This window comes from Xenopus tropicalis, chromosome 1 (genome assembly GCF_000004195.4).
Source record: "Xenopus tropicalis strain Nigerian chromosome 1, UCB_Xtro_10.0, whole genome shotgun sequence".
Taxonomy (NCBI): domain Eukaryota; kingdom Metazoa; phylum Chordata; class Amphibia; order Anura; family Pipidae; genus Xenopus; species Xenopus tropicalis.
The window spans coordinates 71,491,253-71,511,006 of NC_030677.2; the positions used below are offsets into that span (position 1 = coordinate 71,491,253).

Sequence of the window (19,754 nt, forward strand, 5' to 3'; positions counted from 1 at the left end):
TTCTCTATTTTGAAATTTGGATACCAGGCCTTGTGGTGTAAGAGAAGGAAAGATATCCTGACTTAAAGCATGATTTTATGTGCAATTATTATTTTTATTGTCTTACTCATAAAAGTACATGCTAAGTAATCTGATTCCTCAGTAGTCTGGCACATGATCATTTCTGTTAAATGGATATACATTGTGCTTTTGTGGTTAGAAATCATTGGTCCAGTGGTTTGTTTTGGAAGTGAAACTGTGTGTAATGCATTTAGAATTGAAAGAACATTTTAATAAAATAGGGGCATATGTACCAATGCTTGATTCTGTGATGAAGACAAAAATATGCCCAGGATTTATCCTATTTAAAAAGCATACATAGTGAATGTCGGCATGGGTGCTCATCTATATAAGTCATGTGCCATACTTTTAATATTGTGCCTACTTTTGTACATGAGACACAGTGCCCTAGGGTTCAAGGGTTTCCTGTACCTAGTACCTGCCTCGACCTAAGTGCAGGGCTCCCTTTTTGTGTTGCACCTATAAATGCTCTATGTTGTGCCATTTGAATTGCACACAATTAAAGGGCATCTGTATCCCACCCCAAGCTATTTATTTATCTGAAAGGCACAAGTTGCACCCATTCAAGAACAATCTTCATTCGCAAATCTTGTGCTGGAATTCTCTTTGCCTTTATACAGATCTTTTGGGCTGTATTATTCAAATTTATCACATCATGTGTAAACCCCATTTTTCTTACCACAGAGCATGTTTATAGGTTTCAACCTCACAACCCAAAAAATATATGTAATTGAACACATTGTAGTGATGATTCAGTGAACGACAATGTGGATTTTTCTGATACAAGTAAATTACACTGAAAACCTATTATTTGTCAGCAACCAGGCATTACAAAGCTTAGCATGTATGTTACAGTAGCCTAACAGAATGTGTGTTGTTCGAAGTGCATTTCAGTCACAGCAATGTAAATAATTGTTTCCATATATAATAAAAGGTGTTTAAAACAACAATAGCGCATATGTACTGTATGTAACAGCATCACTGGTATAGAACACTTTATATTACCTAAAAAGACTAATACTCAATATACATTCATTACATCTTACAATTCTACACAGTAGACATTCTCATTATTAGCTGAGCAACATATATTGTAAATAATGGTACTTAGATGATATAGGCATTTAAAAAGGGTAATTTCCTCTATGCCCAAAACTTGCTATGCTAGCACTAATTATTACCACATAGGACACAACCATCTGTGCACCAGAAATAGTTTAACTATAGTTCCTTCCCACCAGTTCAGCCAGGGTATACTGGGAGCTACAGTATTTATCGCTGGAGGACCAGCAGTTGCCTCTATTGGATGAAGGATATATTGTATAACTAAAAATGTCCCTAGCCAGTGACTCTCACATCAAGAAAATAATCAAAGAGTTGCTAAAGAAACCTTGTCATAGATATTCTCAGTGTAGTGAGGTTATCAACATAATGAGAAACTTGTTTCAGAGGTGTGAAGTTTAATTTGCCATTGCCCCCGGTGCAAGTACAAGAGCACTACGGGGCACATATTTCAGAACCTTAGTGCTTGTGTATTCTGCAGTGTGTGAAATTGGCATCTGAATGACATGCAAGCTAGGGGTATACAAAGGAGACCCACACGGTAGTCATAACCTTTGGGAAAATTTCAACATGAGAGACAGGGGCAATCTTATGACATGAAAAGCCATACAGTATCCCACCCACCAGTGCTAACATTTCCTGCGCCAGAGGGGGTCTGCATTGCTAGTGCAGAGAGCGCAATTGCACTCTCTTCACTTGAAGAGTTGAATTTCTAGTTTAATAACCAGAAATTTGTCTTTTAAAGTTACCAGGAGCAGCTTTTTGCCACCCCTAGTAACTACTTGGGTGCTGCTGATTGACTGACTCACCTCATGGTTGCACCTATGATTAGAGAACACACACTCTTTCAGTAAAGTAAAAATGCTAATTAAGTCTCACTAACTATAGTTAAAGACTATAGGCATTATGGTTGAACGTGATGGACGTATGTCTTTTTTCAACCCAACTTACTTACTATGTTACAACAGGGCTTGTTTAAGTGCAGCAAGCAAAGTGCAATTTTGAAAGCATTCACCATGTTTTTTTCTCAAAATGCAGTCGCAAAGGGGCGATTCTCTTGATACAATTGTGCAGCACGTACTTCAGTTTCTTCCAGTGATTTAAAATGGACAGAGTTTGTCACAGATCAGTGCAATTGAATATTTTTTAGGTCTGGTGTCAAATCCAGTGTTAGCTGGTTGCATTTTTGGTTTTTGGCTTGCGTGTGATATGTGCAACTACAATGCAGTAACTGATGCAGGGCACTGGAGGAAACCTGGAGCAACTGCTTGGTCAGGAGGTGGTGATAGCTACTTGAAAACTGGCAATTAACAGTGGGTAACTGACCACTTAAACTGCAACAAAACAATCCTAAGTTTAACATATAAAGGGAAAAATTCACATGTTGCAATATACTGTTACTGACAAGTTTGTTACACAAGCAGTAAAATATGTTCTGTTCCTTATTGCAGTAGTAATTCATATTTCAGTAGTTCAAGGAAGTTGGGTGCCGGATGCACAAGGAAAACCTATGTGTCAGGCCACTCTTTTTTGAGTGACACGAAATAGTGACAATCAGAATGTACTGTACTGTATGACATGCTCACCTTAAGGGAACATAGAGTAATGGGAAAACGTGCTTGGTGTTTGGACACAGACTGAGTATCTTCCCCTTTCTTCAACATAGTGTTCCTCTGAATCTGCATACAGATAGCTGTATTAAGCTCCATACTTTCACACCTGGTTACAGAAATATTAAAATATGTCACTGTAAAAGTTTTACAAATATAAGTATGATAGAAATACAAGATGGTATTTTAGAAAAAAAATAGTTCTGCACCACTGCAATAGTCTATAGCCACTAATGGGAAATTTGCTTTGATTGGTTCATTGTAAAGTAGCCAGAATAATGAAAGAAAATATGGTTTTTATGATTTAATGTTCTGATGAACAGTTGAACCTTTTTCTAAATTTGAGAAAACAAAAGAAAAAAATAAACAAAAAAAGGAACATGTTTTATATATTAGAATGTTAGTCTACTTATCAACAATAAAAGGTCAACCAGATTACTGGGAAACCCCATTTTCATTAGACTCTTTATAATACCTATGCAAACAGAAATCTGCTAAATGAATAGGGTTGCCACTTGGCCTTGGCAAAAAACGACAGCAGGATTATGACATCGAGGGGCAGAGCAGTGACATATTGGGGTTTTGTCATGATATTTGGAGCATGTTTGTGCCCTGTTTTAGTCAAAACAGAACAGGTGGCAACCCTATACATAAAACTAAGCACAACCCTAAACAGACAGTAGTGAATATCAGGGAGCATTTAAATCCCCTTGTTCCACCTAAGTTTAACAAATAGGGCTTTTGCTGCCTACACTATTGCTTTAATCATTATTCACTAATATTTGCTGTTGTTCACTCAATTATCATATTAATCAGGAATTTCCTTTTCCTATTATCTATTTAATTGGGGAGTATTTATGATCAATGATCTGAGGGATTATCGGTTAATAGGAGGTGATTTTCGTGGCACTTTAGAACAATTAACTGGTATTATTAGTTAGCTTGATTTACTTAACTAACTAGTACAGGTATCGGACCCCTTATCCGGAAACCCATTATCCAGAAAGCTCCGAATTACGGAAAGCCTGTCTCCCATAGACCCCATTTTAATCAAATAATTCAGAATTTTTTTCTCTGTAATAATAAAACAGTACCTTGTAATTGATCCCAACTAAGATATAATCAATCCTTACTGGATGCAAAACAATCCTATTGGGTTTAATTAATGTTTTATTGATTTTTTAGCAGACTTAAGGTATGGAGATCCAAATTACGGAAAGACCCCTTATCCGGAATACCCTTGGTCCCAAGCATTCTGGATAACGGGTCCTATACCTGTACTAATTGACTACTAATTTGGCACTTGCACTTCATAAATAATAAATTTATTGATTTGATCTTAATATAGCACTTGATTGGACATATAGCACTTGCACTTTACAATTAAGGTATTATTGGGTTGTAATAATTCATATTGATATTATTAATAATATACTGTAGCACTGCACTTGCAAGTGGTATTTGCACAATTATTACAAGTAGCACTAGTCACTTTCCCAGACTGATCAAGGAATTCCTAATTAATATGATAATTGAGTGAACAGCAAATATTAGTGAATAGTGGTTCTTAATTAAGGGGCTGTCTTTGTCTTTTATATATAATGTAAAAGTATCCACCAGAGAGCTCACATCTGTGCAAACATGTGTAAACTTTATTAGAGATGCATAGCACTACATGTTTCGGACTACAGGGGCCTTTCCTCTGGTGCAGTATTATATATACACTTGGCTCATTAACACACTTTTCTTGGAGAAAATTAGTTTATAAAGCGAAAATTACCTTTCCCATCCCCATTTTCCTGATTTAGCTAATTGCTTTAATCATTATGTATTTTGTTATTTCTTGAGCTAAACAGGGCAGAGGACAGTAAAACTGAAGCTACTCCATGTGTGGTTATTTCTAGTAGGTAATTATATTACCAGTATACAACCCACTCCCTTCACTCATGACTCTTTTGCAAGACTGCATTTTGCTAGGGCATTATGTGTACACTGGGAATAGACATATTTTTCCCTATAATATTGCCATACTCAATTGTGGGTATCTCAGATTTGAATGCTCATGTTTATAAAACCTACACTTCATATAGCAGTAGATTTAGCCTGATGTTATGGCTTTAAAGGAGACATATCCTATAAAAATTATGAATGTACCAGGGAATTATACTCCTCTAGATATAGAAGGATTGTGCTTAAAAAAGTTGTGTTTCTGACTGATTTATTGAGAAATTCCACAAAAACCCCACTAGCCCCGCCCATCTGTTCCACTTCCTGCTGGCTGAATTCTCTGGATGAGCTCGGGAGCCGGCGGCCCTCAGTACCCTGCACTGTAGGATAGGAACCAATCAGCAGCTAGGCTGACCTGATAGGGAACTGAAGCCGGTCTGTGCTTGTGGGAGTGCAGGGCTGTGATTGGCTCTCCCCCTCCTACTGTGCTTCTGGCAGGGACCGTTAGGACACGCCCACTCTTCATTTCAAACTGGGACAGAGAAGTGATAGGATCTATAGGGAGCTCCAATAAAGGGGCCATTGTTACAGATAGGATTAATTTTTAGCACAAAGTGAAACCAGCACCGTATATTATTCATAATTGCCTACAAAATTACCTTTTTTTCCCATTTATCCAATATGTCTCCTTTAAGATTTTAATGGGTGTTAGTAATTCTCATTTTGCTTAATAAATGTTAAAATGACAAAAGGAAGATTGAGGAGCAGGTTGCAGACAGACAGGTGCTGTGTACCTTTCATTTTCAATCTGAGTGCCAAATGGTTTAACGGCATCTTGAGATTCATTACCGTTTTGCCCACCTAAAACCTAGAAAAAACAAGACCACATATCAGTATGCTAAGATGTTTTACACAACTTTGTATAATTTTTTGATAAAATATTTGTCATGTACAAAAATGCATGTTCATAGCTCTGTTGTAAAGCTGCTTTGTTCACATCTATTAACGGGGATCTCTATCTTCCACTTACAGTTTTAGTTTGTTAAAAGAATTCTAGATTAACTGGAGGGGGGTGCCATTGGGTCAAAAACCCCCTCAGAGAACCCAGTCACTGGGTTGGAGCATCTAAACTTAAGCAGCGAACCACCACTACTTAGGCCTCTCAAACCAGTCAGAAAAATATGTGCTATTAAGTATGGGAGAGGAAAGACATCAGAATAAAATTATTCATCTTAGGTGGCAGATGAAGGAAAAGGCAAAGGAAGGGGCAGACGGTTTGATGATACTGACAGCTTTCCAGTCCCACCCCACTAACCTACCTAAGCCAAACAGCAGCTCTCTCTGCACTTGCTGAAACCTGTGCAGCACACAGAGCAGGAAGTAGTAAGCAGGAGGTTGGCGGGAACTGCACATAGCCCAGGCTCTTAGGGAGAAGCAATCTATCAGCAGTTCTAAACTCGCAGCACCTACACTTCTTTATATTCCAAAAAAGAACAATAGAGTACAAAAGAGTGTGTATGTCACTGCCAAAACCTTAATATAAAGCAGTACTTTACTTTTGTATTCAGGCTCCTAATTTGTATGGGGTGGTGCTCAATATTTACACTGTATTATAATTCACATATACAGTATATGAATATATAATATAAATTATGGACTAGCACTGCAATTACCCTGACGTGTTATATGTTGTTTTTTTTTTTTACTGACATTGCATTTATCCTGCCATAGGTTCTTGGTGTATATTATACATGAAATACTCACTGCATTTACACTTCATGTGCCCTTGAGGTATAATATATGGCTGCCTATTTCCTTTCCACGTGTTCTGGCAGTTTATACGTTAAACTGGCACTGCATTTATCCTTGCATGTTCCTGTATTATACAGTATATCAAGCTGGCGCTTTATTCTGTTTATGTAACCTGTTGGCTATTTTAAAAAAAAGGAAAAAAACGATTCTAGAGGGATTATTCTTCTAGAATTTTTTCTTAGTTAGGCTCTCCAAACACCAAAACCACGTTACACCTATGGTTAAATGGTTGCATGGAGCCTGGGGGACAGGGTGGCTGCTTCTTCTATAGTTATAGAAATCTCCCCTTCCAGCCACTCTTCTCCAGCCAAGAGCATGCGGGGAGCAGGAGATGCAAGCAGCCAGGCAGGCAGCGGAGCTGTGCTGGCAAAGGGTGGCCGTGTGCGCCAGGCCCCTTAAAGGATTTTTCTGTAGGGGAGTCCGGTGCCATATAGGTATGCTGCTGCATGGAGCTCTGGTTGATTTTTCCCAGGGCCATGAATTTTTGTTTCTAATAGAAGCAATGGGCAACAGGTAATTAATTCACTTAGGGGTGTCTATATTTTGCCACCCTTAGTGAATCGCCTTTCCTTGTCCTTTAAATCCTCAGTGACCTTATACCTATTGCACATTGTCCTGTGGAATGTGTTAACATACTATAAATAAAATATAATTAAACAATAAATGTTTTATTTTCTTTATCTCTTTCCTTATCTTTGGAGGAACATCTATACCTAATTAAGACATAATGGTATTGTATTAACAATACCATGCACCTGTTGGCCCCTTTTCACATTTTTTATCCAATGGGAAAGGGGGTAATGGAAAAGTGGCTAATGGCATAATACATTTTTAACAGGTGACTTGTGCTAAGTGCATGCTTGCTAAGTGAAGCTTACAGCCTAGAGCCCTATGCATGAATGTTATTGGTACTGATTTGCTGCCTGAGGGCCAATGAATTGTGCATTTTTTCACAACAAACCGGTCTGTCAGGTGTTTTCAGTCTCTTCAGACAGAAAGGTTCCACGTGTGAATAGGCTGCAAACACAAAACCAGACACAGAGAACTTCCCAAGACAATCAATTCATATGAGAAAAACCTTGCATCTAGCAAGAACATACAAACACAATAAAACCTTTAATGGAAGCCTTTCTTGGATGGGTGATCCATAATGGGCTTAAGCAAACACTTGGGGTTTTTGTTATATATGGGGTATACTTTGTATTGTTATTTATAAGGGTTATAGTTGTACAGCAAATGCATATATGTGGCTATTGCAAATAGCATTGATAATAGTTGACATAATATCCCCTCACATATGTTTCTGGATTATTTATAACTGGTTCAATGGGATAATATATAGGTTTGCGGTCATCATATATGAATATGTACATGGGGAACCTGTGTTTATACAGATGAAAAGCCATATTGTATTGTAACAGTATTTTCTATGTAAATAGGTATTGCTATTCATATATTAATGAGTGGAAGCAATAACTTTTGCGATGTGTTTGCAATTTGTAAAGCACCTTACTCAATTAGCCCCATAGTGCTTCAAGCTGCACCCAAGAAGAATATATATATATTAGGCACTGAATGAATATAAAGGTATATTTACAATATAATTTCAAAATACCCTCCCTTTGAAAACACCAGCTATGTGCCTTCTTGTAGCTTACTGTGTGCAGAGTAGGCTATGATCTTTACATCCGTGAAAGTCACAAAATCTGGATATAATAACTTTCAATAAACGATTAATGTTTAACAACATACCCTCCTAAGGTTATACTGTCTGAGGTCATATCCCAATTGTTCATCCTGGTGCAAAATATTAATTCACTCAAATTATTCTTTTAGTGTTGCTTAAATGTTAAGTTCACATTTTTTGCTATTGAATATGTAGATATAGTTACCCATCTGTTTTGGAATTCTCTCATATCTGTTTATTGTTCCATTTATTCTCCAAATCTCCTACCCAATCTGTCTTTCTGTGTGTTTATACTCTTAGAAGAAGTCAGCAGGTGTTGGACTGAAAAGTAAGGCACCTAGACTGTTACTGATAAAGTCAGGTAAGGTATCCTCACCAGCAGCCAATGTTTTGCTGACAGCCTTCATTTCAAGATACTTTAACCCTTTAACTGCCAATGACGTATGGCGTACGTATTTTGGCAGATAAAGATTCTCTCTGCATGTGCCGCTTCTGTAGAGAGTTTTTAGCAATGACAGCCCCCTGGGCAACGATCGCATCGCGTCTGCTGCTTGCTCCCCGCTTCCTGTTTCCCCCCCAAAAGCCGGCCCACTGACCAGGACTGCAGCAGGACGACCAGCCATGCGATCCCTGCTTCTCGACAGGTAAGTGTGTTTTTATGTTCTGCATTTACACAGTTACACTCACTTACACACACTTACATACGTTTATTCCTACATACAACACACAATTTAGCACTTTTTTGTTTTTTTTCATTTTGCACACTCATATACACTCATATACACACTTGCATACTGTCACACTACTTTTACATATGTACACACGTGTATACACAAACTTTTTTTTGTATTATTTTTTTTTTTTCCATTTTACCACTCATTTTTAGTTTATTTTCACTAAAAACTGTTTATTTTGACAGCATGACTATTGGATCAGATATTCTGACCACTAATTACACTGTTGTGTGACTTATTTAGTTTTTTTGCTGCTTTGCACAATTTTTGTGGTTTTATTGCATCTTTATCCCTGTATAAGTGTTCCTGATCTGTTTTTAGCATAGCTTTGCCAGGTGAAACTTTGGTGTACAAAAATAACTTTACCTATTTTGAATTCATCAGAATGTGTACTTTCCAAAAATATATGGTTTTCTGGGGGTCTCTGTATAGTTAGGGGGTCTTACAGCACATATTATGCTGACAGGGGGCTCTGTGTGCAAAAGCTGAGTTGGCAGGCGAGAAATCCATATGCGCTATTTTCATTTTGGGGTCAGTACATACCACAGACTTTGGTATATCTATGCGTACTGGGCATCAAACTGTTCAGTAGGCCTCTGGTGTTCCTATTTGGGGTGATTTGCCATTGTACACTAGAAATTGTATGAGATAAAAGCGGCAAACTGCAACATTTTTAGGCGATTTTCTGAAATATCATAAAAACCACTAATTTTAGGAAAGCTTTGCAGATTGGTACTTTTGTGTAGAAAGGACTCTTTGCCCATGTTGGATTTGTCAGAATGTGTACTTTCCAAAAATATAGGGTTTTCTGGGTTTTTCTGTATAGTTTGGGGGCGTTACAGCACATAATACGCTGACAGGGGGCTCTGTATGCAAAAGCTGAGTTGGCAGGCGAGACATTTATATGCACTATTTTCATTTTGGGGTCAGTACTTACCGCAGACTTTGGTATATCTATGCATATTGGGCATCAAACTGTTCAGTAGACCTTAGGTGTTCCTATTTGGGGTGATTTGCCATTGTACGCTAGAAATTGTATAAGATAAATGTGGCAAACTGCAACATTTTTAGGCGATTTTCTGAAATGTCATGAAAATCGGCAAACTTAGGAACGCTTTGCAGCTTGGTACTTTGGAGTAGAAGGAAATGTTTACCCATTATAGATTCAAGCAAATGTGTACTTTCCAAAAATATATGGCTTTCTGGGGTGAGCGTACTTTTTTGTTGCATTATCCCACATAAAGGATGTAAATGTGTTGATTTTCTCAAATGACACATGATATGGGGGTATGTTCCCATTGGGGCCCCTACATGCCACATATTTAGGTAAACCTATACATATTGGGCATCAAACTGTTCAGTGGTGGAACCCAGGCATTCAAATTCAGGGTGTTTTATCTTGGTACCTAATGCTATGTGGGAGATAAGATGCTGCAAAGTGGAAGCTTTGAGCGGATTTTTGGAAATGTCATCAAAATTGCTAATTTTAGAAATGCTTCGCGGCTTGGTACTTTGGAGTAGAAAGACATGCATACCCATTTTAGATTTGGGGGAATGTGTACTTTCCAAAAACATATGACTTTCTGGGGTGAGTGTACTTTTTGTAGCTTTATCCCACATATAATGATGTAAATGTGTTGGTTTTGCAGGAGCTGAAATGATAGATTATATGGGGGTATGTTCACATTGGGGCCCCTACATGCCACATACTTAGGCAAACCTATACATATTGGGTATCAAACTGTTCAGTGGACCCCTGGGGTTCAAGTTTAGGGTGTTTTATCTTGGTACCTAATGCTGTGTGGGAGATAAGATGCTGCAAAGTGGAAGCTTTGAGGGGATTTTTGGAAATGTCATCAAAATTGCCAGCTTTAGGAAAGCTTTGCGGGTTGGTACTTTGGAGTAGATAGACATGGGTACCCATTTTGAATTCAGGGGAATGTGTACTTTCCAAAAATATATGACTTTCTGGGGTGAGCATACTTTTTACTAGCTTTATCCCACATATAATGATGTAAATGTGTTGATTTTGCAGGAGATGAAATTACAGAAATGATAGATCATATGGGGGTATGTTCACATTGGGGCCCCTATATGCCACATACTTAGATAAACCTATACATATTGTGCATCAAACTGTTCAGTGGACCCCTTGCGTTCATATTTAGGGTGTTTTATTTGGTTACTTCATGACCTGTAGGAGATAAGATACTATAGACTGGAAGCTTTGAAGTGATTTTTTAAAAACTTCATAAAGTTTGATAAAAACCTATAACTTTAGGAAAGCATTGTGACTTTATAGTTTGGAGTAGACAGACAATTGTGGCTACTCTGGATTCCACAGAATCTGTTCTTTCCAGAAATGTGTAATTTTCTGTGATAAACTTTCTGTGGAATTTTTGGCCTTGAAATGTAAAGCATGCAGCTTTCTGAAGCAGTGCTTTGGAAATTTGGTAGTGTACTGCTGGGAGATTTTGACCTATCCAAGTGAGAAATCTCCATAAATATATACATTGGTATTGGTGCGTTCAGGAGACATGGGACTTTCCAAATCAGTTGTATTTTTGTGCATAAAATAATTTTTGTTTCTGGTATGTGTGTTTATATTATGGAAAATATGATTTTTTTTTTAAATTTTGTAGGCATTTAGAAGCCTATATCTTGTTACAGAATTGGAATTACACCAAAATTCTACCAAATTTTGAAAGCTTAGTTTGTCCTGAAAAAAACATTATATTGTTTTCCTGGGTAAACTAAAAGTCCCCCCGAGGAAAGGCCCTTAAAGTGAAACAGTGAAAAATGTTCAAAAACTTTCTGGCAGTAGAAGTTCTGCTTTGTCCAAAACGGCTGGCAGTGAAAGGGTTAAAACTGTCATTATAGCTGATTCCTTCTACAGAGCCTAATTATGCAAGGGATAATGCCTGCATGTTTTATTAAGAACACCAGTGCCTGCTAAAGTAGCAAGATTCAGTACCAACATGCAGTAAACATACTACCAATATTACATGATTGGATTGGCATAGCAGACATTTTTCATAATTTTTCAGCATTTTAAAAAGGTAGATACCAAAATCAAACATATTACATAATAATTTGCCCCATGTCTTACCTTAACAGACCTTCAGTTAGTGCTTTCAGGTGTATACAGGAGAGCAAATGGCCATTCCCCCTTATTCTCACCCCAAGGGCTCGTACAAACCGGCATTTCGCCCCTGAGTTCTATAGCAGTGGAAAACAGGGCGAAATACAACCCTTTCTTCACTTTTGTGCTGCACCAGCACTGGTGCATGTAAGTGCCAAATGCAGGTGGAACGCAGCATGTTGTGTTGCACCTGTGTGAGTACAGCGTGATAGGTAAAAATAGGCTTTGTCTGTTCATGCGGTTGAATGCAGGAAGGATTCACCACAGGGGAAAGCAGGAACAGGCGCTCTTGAGTACAAGCCCTCACTGGATTTCAGGCTGAGACCCTGGCCACTGCACCAAGCCTGTCAAGGGGTGCGAGACCTACACTTTGGGAATCTCTGGTGTACACTGTTGCTGGAGGAATAATGATATTAATTACTCCATTATATTTAGTATACCAATAGGCAGGGTAGGACTTACAGTATAATGAGGGGCCTTGGCATGACAAATTACTTATTTTGGTTACCAGACCTTAAACCTACTAAAAAACATTAACACATGAAATAAACCCAATAGAATTGTTAATTATTTGCATAAAATGAACTCGATGGGAGATGACCTGCCCTGCTTCTCTGGATATCAGCTCTCTGGATAAGTGAGTCCATCCCATAGCCAACTCTTGCAATTAATATAATGCTTATTATATTGAGATTTTTTGAAAGGCTAAAGTTAAGAAACAAATACAGCTGAAAGAACTGCATCCTAAATAAACTGATTGGGCTAAATAAGTAAGGCTTTACTTACCATTACATCTTTATTGCTGATTTCCATATCTCTTTCTTCAGATGAGGTGAATACATTTAGCAAACTGCATAATATTTTGTCAGCTTATATCATGAACTGATAACGAAGCCCTCACTACAAAGGCTTATGTCTAGGGAAGATCAAACCACCCCCATAAAGAGAAAAAACCCCTTTGAGGAAAAAATGTGCCTACCTCAACAATATCTCTCATAGCTGCCGCCCACGTGAGTATAGAGTAGATTCATAGTAAATCTATGCACAGAGGATTCCCCTGTGCTCTTTAGAGATGAGGGAAGACTTGTCGCCTACACACAAGGTTCTGTTTCTGGAGGAAACCCTTAAACCTCCACAGGGGAACAACTGTAATAATTCAAGAGAAATACACACAAATGTCAATTTGTACCAAAGGTAATTTACTGTAAGGTGATTAGGTACTTCATTTCTAAGAACTCCCTGTACCAACAACATTGCTTTTTAAAAGTGTTGAGAGGTACACTAGAGGGAAAAATGTTGGCTAGTACAAACCCACCTGAGCTTTAAATTAGTAGCTCAATTTTACAGAAAACCTGCCAACCTGGTAACCCTGAACTATGCTAATGTAGGGAGGATGCATGTGCCTGCCTTTCCCTCTATGTTGTGTCTGTGCAGGGAGGGGGAGGAGGCCCCAGGAGGTGACAGGAAGGAAGGCCTGCAGTCTTGTGGAAAATTAGTGGGGAACACTAGTGGCAGAAAAGCACCCTCTGCTTAGGGTGTGGGAGGAAAGGGAGTCCTTGTCAGGGCATTCAAAAACAAAGCATGCTCTTTTCAGGTCACAGAAAACAAAAGGGAGTCCTTCTCAGAGATCTGAAGAAACATAAGTGGGAAATCCCCCCCTGAGCAAACAGATATCAGGCAAATATTATATGAAATAGCTCTTGGCTGGCACACAGTTTTTAAAGGCACAGTGTCCTGCCAATAAACAGTATCTCTGTGTGTGATTGTGGATCAAAAAGTTCCCAGGGAGGTGTATTACAGCCCAGTCTGTCCTGACCCAGTGTGGAGGCATTTTGCAGTGTACAAACTCTCCCAGCAAAGGCACAAGACTCCTGTAGTACAAAAAGTGGAAATGCAGGAAATGCTGGATTTCCTCTCAGTAGCAGAAAAGGACTACACTTGAACTTTAACTTTGGTTATACTGTGCTAAAAAGCAAAACACACAAATGGAGGAGATAAAGAGCTAACAACACGATTCTTATGAACAAACACCACTATAATTATTATTATGCTTTATATTGCAATATATTCTGCAGTGCTTTGCAGAGCTTGTACTTGTTCACATCAGTCCATTCCCCAATGGTGGTTACAATCTGCTTTCTACTAAGGCAAGCACAAAGGAACAAAACAAAACTGTTCACAAAATTGAGGAGCAAAATAACCTATACCTTCGTTATTATGCAACCATAAGGTGTTGACCTTAAATCTCTGAAGGACCTAACATATGTGTGGGATAAAAAGGCCAGATAGGTATGTCTTGAAAGGTTATTAAAAAAAACTCACTAAACGCAATTTGAGAGTAGACAGAGACTACATTATATTTAGAGGTAGAGGTGCCCCCACCACAGACTGCACTTCCTCCTTGTGGCTCGTTAGGAGTGGAGATGCACCAGTGCTCACAGTAGGCAACAGGAGCAGACTAGGTCAGGGGAGGCCACGGGGCCCACAGTGTTATTTTCCTGGTGGCCCAACAGAAATATAAATGTTTTGTAACGTCTCAATCCCTTACTACCTCAAACAAAGAATGATCGCTACTGTATTGGTTTGTTTGGTTTTTGAACTTTTTAATCTTATTAATTTTTTTTAGGATTCAACATCTGGTCACAAGGTTAAAGATATAGGAAAACATTATTGGGGGAATATTATATGTATTGCTAAGGGAAAAATAGCAATTTGCAACAAATTTTACATTTGCGGAACAATTACCCCATTAGCAAACCCTTTGCATGCCTTTCTACAGTAGGTTTGTGACTGAATTTTTTTGTTTGCGCAAGTGTGCTGTGTATGTTGTAAAAATTAACTTATTTTCCCATTTAGATTTATGCCATCTTCAAGCAGGTATTAAACTTTAGCAATGTAATAAATGTTTAGCAAACAGCATTATATTGTGAGCAGCGCTAAACATTTGCACATTTTATGCATTGCTTGCGATTACAATTTTATTACAATCCCCCCAATGACAATTATGCTGCTGTGGTATCGGAGGCATTCAGTGCAGCAAATATGCACCCAAACTCTCACCCTAATAAACCTTCAAGCTGGGTTTCCAGTAACACTAGCCAAAAGGTGGCTGCAATTACATATGATAATCAGGTAGTTATTTTGGTCAAGTCAGTGGAAGCACTTTCTCAGCTTAGTTTACACGGGGTAATCCATAATGTAGAAACCTACCAAAACAGCAGATTGAACATCAAGTAAATTATTCCCAAGTATTTTTAAAGGATCAAAAAGAAACTGTGTTTCCAGAATTAGGGAGTAACCTATACATTCCTCATTATGCAACCATAACAAAGTAAATGGCTTGTGGTGTTGGCCTTAAAACTCTGAAGGACCTAACAGATGAATGGGATAGAAAGGCCAGACAGTTAGGGGCACATTTACTAATCCACGAATCTGAATCACGAATGGGAAAAAATCGTATTGGAAACGAAAATTTCGGAAGATCGCAAATATCACGAAAATGCTTACGAAAAAATCGTATTAGTCACGATAATATCGTATTGGCGATCCGAAAGTCACAAAATTTTCGTACCGAACAATTGTAAACAGCGGTAAAACATTTCCAAATTTTTCGTGCAAACGTAAAAAGTCGTGCGGAAGCCCAAAAAAAACGGTGAAAATACGCTCGTAGTGTTCGTGCTTTTGTAAATGTGCCCCTTAGTCTTGAAAGGTTATCAAAAAACCTTACTATAGCTATTGAAGACAGACTCTGTCTGCAGTGCCACTTTCTCTTGCCACCCCGAAGTTTTGCTCCCATACGGAGCGATGGGGCCCTCTCTCCACTGCTCTGTATGGGTTGGAATGCGTGCCTGTGTAAATGCACATTGCGTGCGCTCTCTGTGGGGGGGTGAGTCGTGATCATGGGGTGGGTGGGGTGGGGGGCGGTGAATGGGGTTGGCCTCGGGCTGTTGATGAATGAGGTTAAAGTCAGTATAGGACTAGCCAGACCAGGGATGATTTTCTTAGTAGCTTAAAGCTGGCCATACATGTTACAGTTAAGATCTTTAACATTGTTCCTACCTTCCACTGAAGTTCAGGGCTGAATCATCAGATATGGAGATATAGGACTTCTACCCCATTCTGACGATTGAGCCCTAAACGCAGCTTTTGCTCGGCCGCCATCAACGTCGATTCACCACACACGCACTGAATATTGTACGAAACCTTGTTTCGTACGATAATATTGGTGCATGTATGCCCAGCTTAATGCATACAATGTCTTAAAGGAAAACGATACCCCCAAATAATGTAGGTTTCTATAAAAATATATTGCATAAATAAGCTCAAAACCCTTCTTCATCTACAGTATATTTAAAAATACTTTGAGAAAACTGTTTAGAGCTTAGTCTCCTTACCTTACACTGGTTACAGCTAAGAGGTTAAAATATCTACCTTTACCTGACTGTAAACATCTAAAATATTTTGGGAACCATTTTTCCTATGTCACCATCTGACAAATGAACTGTACAATATAAAGCTGTGAATGGAGTGTTGACTTAAAATACTTAATAGATAAAGGATCTCATCATTACCACTGTACATGCTTACTTTATTCAAATCCATCACATCATAAAGAAAGATACTGAAATATGAAATTGACTCTCATTTGTTTTATGTTGCACACAATGGTCTTGGCTCCCCTCCAACAGACTTATAACACGATGACAAATATTTTTCTCCTTTCATAGTGTTTCATGGGGGAATTTTAAAGGAAATGAGGGGGAAGAAATAATATCTTTTGAAGGCAGTGTGAAGTGTTTGATCCTTAGTGAATTGTAAATGGGCCAGTTGTATTCATGTGTATAAGGCAAGGAAATATCACTAAACTAATGGGATGCACAGAGATCCAAATGTTTGCTGGATAAGCTCTAAGACAAAAAAAAAAATCATTTGAGGTGCACGTAATAAAATGTAATGAAAAGCTCTGGATTTCCATCTGGTCCTGAGCTATAGCTCCCAGCATCCTTAGTGAGTACATGGCTAGGAATTGTAATTTAGCAACAGGTCTAGAGTCAGGCCTTAGAAAAAGTTCCTTTATTGGAACAGACTGATGTGATAAGCACCTGAAATCACAGCTTTTTTTAACTTTCTAAGTGCCTATAGTTGCTGTTTCATAAGTTCATATTCTATATACTAGTGAAATGAATATTGCACAGCAAATGTCTAAATTGTTATTCTATCATATCATTAAATGTAACCAGGCTTTTTTTAACTAAACATAAGTTGGAATTTTCCAGTTCCCTTTCGTCTGTATGTTTAAAAAAAAACAAAACAAAAAACAGGGTTCTAGAGACTCAGTGCAGTTTCAGGTAGGAGCCTTTTAAATTTGTTTCATGGACTTTTGTGCGAGACAGAATCATTTATGGGTGATCCAAGGACTGCAAGTAGCCAAAAGGGGTTAAAGATTACATTTTGGTTGTCAAACCCATGTTAAAGAAATAACTTGTAGTGGGAATAAGTGATGAGGATGTTAACAAATGCGCAGAACATGACAGATTGTAAGGCAACATGAAAGTTACCTAAGAGTATTCTGTAAAGGAATAGGGTGAGGCTTGGCTTTTGTAGCAAATAGAAAAGACTACATCTTTCTTTCTGCATCATTTCACATTTTGAGGGAGGATGAATATTATAACTGAATATGAACTTTATATAAAATGTCTCCTTTAAGGAATTTGTTCCCAGAATCCTGTTATGACTTATTTGCATACGTATGAGGCGGTCTCCTCAACCCTTTTGACTTGTTTGTGAATCCCCACTCCTGGCTCTACCTAAGCTGATCAGAAAACCCTGCACTACACTGATGAGCCCCAAGAAGGGGTGTTACTGGTCTGTAGTTGGGAATCTGATCAGCTATTGTCCTGGCTTTTGCTTTAAAAACCCAGTAGGCAAGCTTTAGCCTATAGGATAAACCCATGTGAATGGAAAACCCTGCACTACACTGATGAGCCCCAAGAAGGGGTGGAACTGGTCTGTAGTTGGTTATCTGATCAGCTATTATCCTGGCTTTTGCTTTAAAAACCCAGTAGGTGAGCTTTAGCCTATAGGATAAACCCATGTAAATGTGAATCTCTAAATTTTCTAAGACTCAGTGCCTCAGTGTTCTGTATTCTGTGAACCTTTATTTATTCTGATCATTAATGGCTTGGAGGTGCGTACTGAAACTAATGTATCTGTGACACAAAAGTATGCTTGACAACTCAATCCATCCAGTTTGTGTTATCAGGTTTTGTAGATTAAATGACCATAAAAATTTCAATTGCACTTTAAAAAAAAAAGTTTTGAAAAAAATGTAATATACTTATACCCTTAATGAGGACCGATTATGAGGACTGGAGGGGTGCCTAACCATTATACCTTTGTGTCTCCATTAAGGTGAAAAAGGATTTATTTACAGTGTGATGTTTAAAGTTAACCAATAATGGGGCTCGTTTGTGCAGCTTTTTTCATGTCATAAATCACATGCAAGAAACGGATGTGCGACAAGTGCCAGTGTCAGTGTTGCATATATAGGCAGGAGCAATGCTATATGATCTGCTTTGGAATGTAACTCTTGGGGATTTGCACTTATATTTTGCACCTTATATATCCTTGTATAAAAAGAGATATGATGATCTCTAACTGTCATACTATTGATGATATCCCTTACTTAAAGGTATGAACATTCACTGCACATGCCTATGGGCAATAATTGTCTTGGTTTATATAATCTGACATATAAATATAACCTGACAAAACCATGAAATTATTAATACCTTTTCTTAAAGCACTATACACTTCTATCATTTGAATGAATACAGACACACACAACTCTGCACATTTTATTTGAAACTTATATAAGAAAGAATAGTTGAGTATAGGAATTACGAGTGTTGAGCATATTAAAGGTATCTGCATTTTATATACGCTGTTCATATTAAGTTGCTTCCTGCTTAAAGCGAAAAGCCTATTTAAAGGAAACAACTCTTGATCTTAAGCTGAGATTTCCACCTTACCTGACCCATTTTTAATAGGTACACATTCCATATGGTCATCTGATTGCTCCTAATAAAACTCAAGGCTGAGTCAGTGTTACATCACTGGGGAACAATCACAACAAAATATGTTGGAGCTGTAAAGATGTTGTTTAAACTATTTTACACCTTTCAATAGTGAGAAAGTAAAAGTAACTTAATATTCAACATCCAATATTTCCTTCCTGTGACAGACAATTTCAACTTTACTTTTCATGGTTTTTTTTTACTTAGCACTTGTTGTTGCTAAATAGAATTATTTACTTCACTATAATACAGAGTTTGTAATAAAAGCTACACAAAGGATTTAGTGTATCTAAATCTATACTGAGATTTATATTGAAAATAATTTAGCCTCTGTTCAGTGAGTGGTTGGTGGCTGCTGCACCAATAAACAAGACATAGGTCTATACTGAGCCCTGTGTATAACATAAGGTAAAATTGCTCTGTGTTCTTTTCAGCACTTTTTTAAAGATTTCAAGATACAGGTATAGTACCCATTATCCAGAATGCTCGGGACCAAGGGTATTCCGGATAAGGGGTCTTTCCGTAATTTGGATCTTCATACCTTAAGTCTACTAAAAAATCAATAAAACATTAATTAAATTCAATAGGATTGTTTTGCATCCAATAAGGATTAATTATATCTTA

General features: G+C 37.9%; 1 protein-coding gene across 2 annotated transcripts in view; it reads right to left on the reverse strand.

Moving 5' to 3' along the window:
- tnip3 (TNFAIP3 interacting protein 3) overlaps positions 1-13,767 on the reverse strand; it is a 43,552-nt gene extending 29,785 nt beyond the window's left edge. The window contains exons 1-3 of one of the 2 annotated variants that reach the window (XM_031903077.1): positions 12,841-13,767; positions 5,474-5,547; positions 2,709-2,841 (exon numbers count right to left, since the gene is read on the reverse strand). In XM_031903077.1, coding sequence (XP_031758937.1) covers positions 2,709-2,841; positions 5,474-5,547; positions 12,841-12,867 — 234 coding nt within the window. In that variant the 5' untranslated portion in view covers positions 12,868-13,767. The remainder of the gene's footprint in view (positions 1-2,708; positions 2,842-5,473; positions 5,548-12,840) is intronic. The other variant, XM_018091007.2, reaches the window with a different exon arrangement.
- Between the last annotated feature and the right edge of the window lie 5,987 nt (positions 13,768-19,754).